The sequence below is a fragment of the Sander vitreus genome, chromosome 9, assembly GCF_031162955.1.
Source record: "Sander vitreus isolate 19-12246 chromosome 9, sanVit1, whole genome shotgun sequence".
Classification (NCBI taxonomy): domain Eukaryota; kingdom Metazoa; phylum Chordata; class Actinopteri; order Perciformes; family Percidae; genus Sander; species Sander vitreus.
Window position 1 is genome coordinate 10,925,442 of NC_135863.1, and position 10,015 is coordinate 10,935,456.

Consider the following 10,015-nt stretch of genomic DNA (forward strand, 5'->3'; position numbering starts at 1 on the left):
CTAACTGCACATAGTGAGATTAGTGGATTATTCAAAGTAAGGGGTACATATATTCATTCAGCACCACTTTATTGGAGCAACAGCAGAATATATTTCAAATCCAAACAGAACCCAAACTATCTGTGTGGCTGGATACATGTTTCTAGTTATGTATCTTTTTGTAATTTGGGGAACTGGCCCTTTAAAAAGAGCTGGAAATGTTTGAACAGTTAACAAATGTAAACATTTTAGCACGATGGAAAAATATATACTATCTTTCACTTTATTCCTTGTGATTTGATTTGATTATTTCTTATTATCTGAAGAGTAGTCTCGCATTGCCAGACCTTCCTTCACAGCACTGCCGAGGAGGGTCTGGCTAGTCTACACAGCTTTCAGGGATGGGAGAAAAACATGCTCTGCTTTATTGGCATTTCTTTCAACCAATCACAATCGTCATGGCCGACACAAAGCCCCAGACGGAGCAAAGGTGCCTCTGCAAAATAGCCTCGGGAAGGAACTTGTTTTGGTGGAATGTGTGTATGTTCAAAATTTGTTTTAGTTGTGTCACAGAAAACTTGGATTGGACAGATAGTCTAGCTAGCAGTCTGGATTGACCCTGCAGAGATCTGAGGAGCAGTTAACCATAGTCCTCAGAAATCGAGTTTAGAATGCCAACACAAAGAAAGTAGAAAGTAACAGACATCCTGACAGCACCGGAGCTATCCCGGAAGTGGAACGTCGTGGATATAAGCTTATTGATACAACCTAATCAAACTGTTTGCAGTTATTACAATGTCTGCATCTTAATATGACCAGTGTTGGAAGTAACGCATTAGGCTAGCCTAATGTATTCCTTTTTGCTGTAACGCAGTAATATAACGCATTAGCCTACTAATTCATTTCGGTAATATTATACCCGTTATAATCTCAGTAACGCGAGTTACAACACATTTGAACAACATTTAGTGGTGTTTTGTTTTTTTAAGAATTCACCAACACCGCAGAACATTTCTTCACAGAAAATGGTTGAGATGACTGCAGAGACAGATACATTTGCGAGATGGACATTATTTTCAGGAGTTATTACGCTGAGTTGAAGCGAGCTGTCCCGTCACTGTTCCCGTGGTCAGAGCCAGAACCAGAGACGGTACGGACAACATCTGTGTCCCAACAGGTGATGGTACGTCAGCGCAGACAGACAGTAACATGTCAGGAATTAATGTTTCGGCTTGCTACACATAATATCATTGCATTTTATCCTAGCCGTGAGTATTGAGTATTTTAATTTTCTCTTACTTGCCTATTGTAGGCAACGTTTTACTTCTCTATTTTTATAGCTTTGCATATTCATATTAATTATACAAAATATTATGAATAATCTATGATAAAGAGGAGACTTTATTGATCCGATGGTGAAATTCACAAGCTACCTGCCAAGTCAAACTTCCGCTGTTATTTGGTGAAAGTAATGCAAAAGTAGTGTAAAGCATTACAATTCAGAGACAGTAATATTGTAATATAAATAATTACTCTCAAATGAGTAACTAGTAATCTATAGGCTAATGTATTACATTTTGGAAGTAGCTTGCCCAACACTGAATATAACTCATGTCTAACTGGGTGAGAAAAGTCTACTGAAACCTCTTCTGTCTCTGTACATCATCGCTTTATATTTACTCACCAGCCAGTCAAGTTAACTTCCTGACAGGCTGCCACAAATATTACGCAGGGCTGTGATGACTCCAACATCGGCAGATCATGCCTCATCTGCGGAGATTGAAGAAAAAAACACAAACTCTGTTCCTGTTTGTCTATCGCTCAGAGAATCCCATCCCATCCCACCCCATCAATCCATCCCGTCAGGCTGCAGTAGTCCCAGTAGGAGTTAGATTTTTAAGTGGCTGCTGGATGTTTCAGTAGGCTAAGACCTCTGGTTAATTGCATCTGGATTACTGGAAAGCAGAGGGGATGAGACTACCAGATAAAATACCCCTGCTGAGTCCTTATCTTCTCTTACAGTGCGTTAAGAAGGGAATGCACTCTCAAATCCACAACAGACCAAAGGGAATATCGCTAACACACACCAGCTTATGGGTGTATTTGGCGATGGAGAGCCCGAACTTGACGCACGGATCTGTTTCCATAAACGACACGCTGGTTCGGAATTCACAAACGACCAGCGTCGAGACAGCAATCGCTTTACCCATTTTTATGTTTGCTGGTGGCGCCATTGGGAATTTAATTGCAATAATCGTCCTTTCAGTGTCAATACAGGAGAGGAAATCTTCAGCTTTCTACACGCTGGTGTGCGGTCTGGCGGTGACGGACCTGCTGGGCACCTGCCTGGCCAGTCCGCTCACCATAGCCAACTACCTGGACCACAATGTGCTGAAGGACCACCATGTCTGCGAGTTTCACTCTTTTTTGTTGCTGTTTTTCGGTTTAACAGGACTGAGCATCATATGCGCCATGGCAGCAGAGCGGTACCTGGCTATATGCTGCCCGTACACATACCAGCGGTGGGGAGTGGACCGACGCTTTGCGCAAAAGTTCCTTTTCTTTATTTACATCAGTCACATCTTCTTTTGCTGCCTACCGATGATGGGCATGTCGGTGAGCGAGCTGCAGCCGTCCGGCACCTGGTGCTTCATCGACTGGTGGACACAACACAACAACAACAACAACAACAACAACAACAACAACAACAACAAGAAGCCTGTGGCCGCCGCTTACTCTGTCCTGTACGGCGCCGTCAGCCTGCTGCTCATCCTGGGCACCATCGTGCTGAACCTGGCGGTGTGCGGAGCTCTGCTGCTGATGCGCCAGAGGACCGTGCAGCGGCCCGTCACCAGAGCCAGCGTCCGGGAGAGGTGGAGGGCTCTGTCCTCGGCTGCAGAGACGCAAATGATCGCGGTGCTAGTGATGACCTCCGCGGTGGTTCTGGCCTGTTCAGCCCCGTTGGTGGTGAGTCTGTGTCGGATTGTAATTAGCCAGTAATTGGTTCTTGATGTTGCATACAATCTCCTATGCACGGAGCAGCACAACTTGAGGAGAAGCCTCAATTTGTTCCATCTAGAAAATGTAACTAATGTAAAAGGCTGGTTTAACTGTTGTCTTAGGTGTCTTAACATTATGCTACATTAATTAGTGATGGAAGGAGAATTCAGATCCTTTGCTTTGTAAAACCGTAACTGTACATACAGTAAACATGTAGCCTATACTAAAATATCAAAGTTTGACTGTTGGAGTATTATTACTGATGCATTGTTGTGTAAGCAGCATTTTAATGTTTAAAAGTCACCTTTGTATCCTGGGTGTTAATCTGATACATCATATTATGTAAAATGATAAGATGTTTTGTAGATAAAATCTTAATCTGCAGAGTAACTAGTAACTACATCTGCCAGATAAATGAAGTGACATAGTAGCATTACATAGAAAAACTCAAGTAAAGTAACTCAAAAATCATTTCCCCTGTTAAATACTTGATAGTTTTCCCATTTCAGACCTCCAAAAAGTAGTAAAATTAATCTAAATCTCGGCAGTAAGTTGGACTCGTTTCAGGTGAGGGTTGGCCTCCGCCAGGGCTGCGCTTTGTCACTAATCCTGTTTGTAATATATATGGACAGGATATCAAGGTGTAGTCGGGGTGGGGAGGGGTTGCAATTCAGTGGGCTGGGGATCTCATCGCTGCTCTTTGCAGATGATGTGGTCCTGATGGCCTCATCGTCCTGTGACCTTCAACACTCACTGGATCGGTTCGCAGCCGAGTGTGAAGCGGCTGGGATGAGGATCAGCACCTCTAAATCTGAGGCCATGGTTCTCAGTAGGAAACCAATTGAGTGCCTTCTCCAGGTAGGGAATGAATCCTTACCTCAGTCATCCGTGAGGAGCTCAGCGTAGAACCGCTGCTCCTTCGCGTCGAAAGGAGCCAGTTGAGGTGGTTCGGGCATCTGGTAAGGATGCCCCCCTGGGCGCCTCCCTAGGGAGGTGTTCCAGGCACGTCCAGCTGGGAGGAGGCCTCGGGGAAGACCCAGGACTAGGTGGAAGGATTATATCTCCAACCTGGCCTGGGAACGCCTCGGGATCCCCCAGTCGGAGCTGGTTAATGTGGCTCGGGAAAGGGAAGTTTGGGGTCCCCTGCTGGAGCTGCTACCCCCGCGACCCAATACCGGATAAGCAGACGAAGATGGATGGAGAAAAGAAAATCCAAATATTTCAACTGCACACAATTCATAGAGCACATAAGCCAAACAGGTTAGAAACCAGTGATGTGGTCTACATTTTATCATAGGGTCCATATAGTTCTTTCTTACTGTTTTATAAGAAATTAAGGAACGATAACCTTGATTTGAGCTGGGAAACCTGACAAATATGAAAAAAGAACCTATTCCAGTATATATTTGCAGACATTACAGGATTTATTAACTCTTATTTACAGTATGAATATCTGAGCTATAGTAACTTGTTTTTCTCTTTAAGGTCCGTGTGTTTGCCAACCGTTTCATGCTGAAAAATGACCCCAAAGCTGACCTGGCTGCCATACGAATAGCCTCTGTTAACCCCATCCTCGACCCATGGATCTACATCCTCCTCAGGAGGTCTCTGTTTCGGCGGTTACTAAGTCTATCCAGGCGAGGTAGCAGCACTCGCAGAAGTTCATCTCCTACAACACAAAGGGATCAGTTTTATCCTGATCTCATGAGGGACAGCCATGTGTTCACCCAGCTGATGTGCAACGCAAACATTATGACTCACCTGCCTGCCACCGTCAAATTCACCACGTACAACACAGAGAGCCAGACTTAAAACAGACTGAAGATGTGTTCGACGTCTATAAATGTTTGCTGCTCTCTCAGGCTGCAAGCAGCTCGATGCAGGGACTCTGAGCTGTTGTCAGTGGCATGAAAAGACTGACGTCTCTGTGGGCCCACAGCTGGACAGGACCCTCAGGGCTCCTGTAGGATCATTTATGAAATAATAGTCGACGGCTGCTCTGCATCTATGTGAATGTCTCGTGCAGTGACGTGGGACAGATGAAGAAAAACTAACTTTGATGTTATTACCGAAGTGTAAGACATGACCAAGCCTTTATTTTGTGCCTTATTCAGACCACCCATCCTCCCTCAGTTACAGCCATGTCCATGGGGAACCTCTCAGAAGTTAGTTTTGCATTAGGAGAGACATTTGAAAGACTGATATGAGCTTGATGAAACACTGACTAAATGCTACTGATTCATGTTTGTATTAAAGATCCTATAGCTTGTGCCTTGGTGTCTTTTGTCTTCATGGTTTGACTGTTTTAGTCTTGAATGGAACTCCTGTTGCTGTCGGCGTTGACCACCTTGACCCCCTTATTATAATTCACCTTAATAACTGATTTAAACTCAACCACATTGGTCCTGTCAATGGCAATGATTAGAAATGAAAAGATTAAACTCTAAACTATAGGCAAAGAGGGTATTATATAGGGATTATTATACCCTCTTCAGTTCAGAGTTCTTTATTGTTCCTCGAGAGGAAATTTGATTTGTAGTTGGAGGTACAAAAAACAACAAAACAAGGCACAAAACTTCAAAACCTCCTCGCAGCACACAACCAACAGATTGATTGAGAACAATTTCAACACTTAAAAAGTGGACAGTGTCAAATGAAATCCCTTGAGATTGTCTGGAAAAGTGATTTCTAATGGTGTCACTGAGAAGGCCTAAGTGACACTAATAAAAACATTCAAGAGGTGTGCAAGTTAACAGCTTCAATTGCACGAGGAACAAAAGACATTTTATACCGGTTTGTTTTTGCTCTAGGGAGCCAATATCTCCGCCCAGAGGGGAGAGGAATGAATTCCTCCAAGAGTGGGTGGTCAGAGCTTGACAAGATTGACCATGCCTTCTGCAAAATTTGTCTGTCACAGATCTTTGTTAGAGAGAGCTGCTGTATGCCGATTATCTTACTGGATAATGCTATAGGCCTACCTTTTTTCCGGAGCACATGAGGTCAGCGGCCTTCAGTTTTTCAGGTCAGGTTCTGTTTTTTTATTGAAAAACATAAAAAAAAAGCATGTAAATTAGTCACAGAGTTTCAGTTGGCCATCGACTAGTTTTTTAGTCTCATATCATTAGACTTTAACCATATCGCTGCTGAACTTACCTGTGCATGTACACTGGTAAGAATGTGGTTTAGGGAGTTTCGGCCATGCAGGGAGGGAGGCAACCTACTGGTAACTGCTGGAGAAGGATGGTTACTGAGCTCCATCTGCAGGACTTTTTATCCAGGATGGTCTTCAAAATGTCCCCCCACCCAGGACCTTTTGCAGATGTCTGTCTTTCCCTGAACAGTTCAAGCACAGATGCACATCACTGACAGCTTCTCTTGATAAAAGACTAGAATGAGAAGGCGAGTTTAACGTGTTAAACAAACAAGGATCAAGTTAGCATGGCATCCTTTACAAATCTTAAAAAAGTGCTCACGTTCATTTTGACATGACTCACTGCTCAAGGATTCTTAAATTAAACTTAAACTTAAATTGATGCTGTATTCAATTATTTTTAGCCACTAGGGGGCAGAAAAACTCCAAAACAAGAAGTAGTCTGCTGAATATACAGTAAGTGCGTTATTCACTTTGAGCACTGGTTTTGCCTCCTTCAGCTCCTGAGAAAAATATCTGGTCTTAAGACAAACCACTGTCAATTAATTAAGGTTATACCCTGGGTGAAGACATTTGCCTCCACGTGTTCTTCTTACATGCCCTGACCAGTTGTTACAGTGATGTACAGATGTTTTAACTTGAGATGAACCAGTTTAAACTGGAACATAGAGCTTCAGTTCCTTGATGCCAGGCAGAGGAGAGCACATTTTTTTCAGTTTGTTGAAGTTATCATGCAATTAAAGGATAATAAAAAGCATAAAGTATAAATACATATTAATAACATTTAATGTTCAGTATTCCATAATGCATTTATTCCTCCCCAACATTTAAAAACAGCATTTACTAAACATAAGCAGGCAAGACTGTAAAAGCTGCACCTCTGTACAACATTTTTGTACCTTGACACCATAAATAAAAATCTATTAACATCGGTTAAGTAAAAAGTCTGTCTCGAGATCCATGAAAAATGCACAAAAATTAGTTTTACAAAGTAAGCTCCTCTTTTTCCATTCATTAACAGTTACATCCCAGTTAAAAGCTTTACAGAAGAGAGCCAACATTCAAATGAACAGTGTTCTCCCAGTTCACTGTACAGAAACAGCCAGCATGAAACAGAACAACAAAATCATAAAGAAACTCATAATTTATGACTTTTTACATCTTGCCCACCTGCAAACAAAGCCCCCATCCTGTGGTGCATCAGCATCAAAAAGGTTATACTTATTGCAAAACTGCGTTTGGCAAAATGAGGAAGAAAAAACACGAAAAAAATCCAAGAGTCGAAAAACATTGACTGCAGCTGCAGACAGTGAGATTTAAAATGTTCAAATGTGACTTGTACTGTTGTTGCTTTCTGCAGGTTGAGATGTGAATAGTGCATATTTGAACTGTGAAGGGATTGTGTTACTTTTTTGTAGAATCACACTGCTGTTTAACATGTAATTATCACATTTCTCAGCTGTTGACACATTTAGATTGGTTTTTATTTACTTACCCCTCACAATGACAAAGTATTTTACTCTGATCATCACGTTAAAAGTTGATCTAATCATGTAGGGGTGCACGGTATGTCACATTTCACCTGATGTATTGTACCAATCTGATATGCAGATGAAGTGTCCTTTTTAGGTTAGCCATTAAAAGGCTTTTTGTATTGAAATTTCAATTGTCTCTTAAAAAAAAAAAAAAAAACACATTTGTGAGGACTAAAAGGAGCAGATTTCAAAAAAATGGTTTTAAACAAGAGAGAACTATCAGCTTTTTAAAGCATCTTTTGTACCTTAAAATAATGTTTCCAAAATCGTTTCAGTGGTTCAACTCGTAACAGGGTGAACGGCACTTCTGCATTCACTTTGCGGCCCTCTATCGGCTAAAACCGCACTATGCAAGTTTGCCAGATCGGGTAGTGGATCTGTAGTTTGAATGACAACGGTAACGGACAATTCCGCTTCCAACCTGTAGGGGGGGGGGGGGGCAAAGAGGAAAAGTGCTTTGGTGTTGCTTTAATGAATCAAGGACCCCCCTGTTGGAGACATTTCAAGAACAAAGCGGTTTGAAAGAGGTTCTTTAAATCTACATGATTTAGAGTTATAGTCATGATTGCGTAGTGTTTAGTAATCCATATCAACTGGTACTCAAAGTAGTATTTTCAGACATCCGCTTCTTCATAAAACAGTGGTAGACACTAGGAATATGTTACAGTGAAATAAGCATCTATAGGTGTATGGCCGTCTGATGAATGATACCCACTCTTCTTAAAGCTCCGCTTTGGTCTTCACCGACTACGTATAAATATCTGGCACATTGTTCTGCAGGCACTCAGTAAATGTGTCCGCTGTTTGATGTTGGGAAGGTAGCGTATAAGCGGAGTTCATCACAGGTGCTTTAAGTGGCTGCTTGCAGGAATTGAGAGCATTTACATTTTACAACACAAGATACTGTATGTGCGGCTGTAAAACCAAACAATCATAGAGCCATCCATAGAGCTGCAGAGAGGGCTGTTAATTCTCGGCCGTTTCGTCTTTATGAGCAACACTTTGATAATAACATTTTAGTCATTTAATTCAATGTTAACATAGAAAATGTTGGTAATGAAGTGTTGAGGTTTTCATAACAGTTGAATTGTAAAGAATAACATCCAAATAGATAAATGCTACCTTCCTGAAATGTAAAATTGTAATCGATGCAGACACCAGAGATCTCAGAGGTTTTAATTCAACTCCTTTGTCGTTTTTTGAGGCTCCTGTTTATGGTGTGGTGGTTAGTTTCTGATATTTCTGCTTAGAGTAGGTTTCAATTTAACACAGTCCAACACCACAAAGTACAGCCTCAAAGTGTACAATAGTCAAAAACACAAACAACTACGGCAGCAGTCTTAAAAAATAAAAAAAATAAAAATACATTTGAATAAGGTTGTAATTATTCCCAGGCTGTTGGAACTCACTACATAACATACAGGTGTTTTCTGGTCAATCAATGCCAACTTTATATATCTTTCTTTAAAAACAGGTGGTGATTCCCTCCCTGCTGGAGAAAAACAGAGCAGCTACGGGTTCCCAAGATCCTACAAGACTATCTTAAGCACTAACAGCTGTTCTCTCTATAAAAACAAAGACAATTATTGATACTAGTTTATCTCTGGGAAGCCTAGAGCGCAGTAACCCCACAGAGCTCTTTTTCCTCCAGACTAAATACCGTGACAGTGCTTTAAATTTGTCAGAGAAGACAAACACAGTACACAAAAAAAAAAAAAAAAGAACATTAGAATATAACCGCACTATCCCCTTACCCACATCTACCAGGCACTACAGCTGAAAAAAACAAGCTCACAGGCTACAACTGGCACTTTTACAAGAATTCAATTAACGTACGTTGTCCCCACAAAATAATTAAGAAATACAACGTTAATTTCAGATGCTGAGACATTTGAATTACCAAATAAAAATAAAACTTGCTGCAGTAAGATGCTCTGTGCATCAGAGATCCCGCAAGGAGAAAAGAAAGTGACTGATGTTTACAGGAATAAACAGTTCAATTCAAGCAGTAAAAAAAAAAAGAAAAGACCTTTCATTAATAAATGATTATTAGTTAACAGTTTTGCAGCCAGTGTAATTAATGATAATCAAACCTCTGAAATTACAGTTGAATCTTTTAATTGCACAAACCAAACCTGTGATTTCATGCACTTCTCATTTTGAATCCGTCCAGTGACCGTCTGACATCAATGTATTAATAATGCTTTAAATTAAAACACTTGAAAGTCACTTGACAGACAGTCACAGTCTGTATAACACATTTAGTTTCATGATGTGCAAACTCGAACCGGGCCTCTGTTTAAAAAACAAACATGATGGAGCAGCTTTGGTTCAGGCTGAAAAAAGGGCC

The 10,015-nt window shown here is 41.2% G+C and overlaps 1 protein-coding gene across 1 annotated transcript; it reads left to right on the top strand.

Annotated features, from left to right (window-relative positions):
• Positions 1 to 1,692: 1,692 nt before the first annotated feature.
• On the top strand, positions 1,693 to 5,250 carry LOC144523267 (prostaglandin E2 receptor EP4 subtype-like). Its single transcript, XM_078258722.1, has 2 exons — positions 1,693 to 2,946; positions 4,465 to 5,250. The coding sequence occupies exons 1-2, from the start codon at positions 1,951 to 1,953 to the stop codon at positions 4,789 to 4,791; spliced, it is 1,323 nt and encodes a 440-aa protein (XP_078114848.1). The 5' UTR covers positions 1,693 to 1,950; the 3' UTR covers positions 4,792 to 5,250.
• Positions 5,251 to 10,015: the final 4,765 nt, after the last annotated feature.

What these genes read in the sequence shown, in the direction of transcription:
- LOC144523267 (XM_078258722.1), top strand. Translation starts at nt 1,951, where the DNA reads ATGAGACTACCAGATAAAATACCCCTGCTGAGTCCTTATCTTCTCTTA. An exon ending in CCTGTTCAGCCCCGTTGGTG is followed by an intron (nt 2,947 to 4,464) that starts GTGAGTCTGTGT and finishes TTTCTCTTTAAG; the next exon opens with GTCCGTGTGTTTGCCAACCG.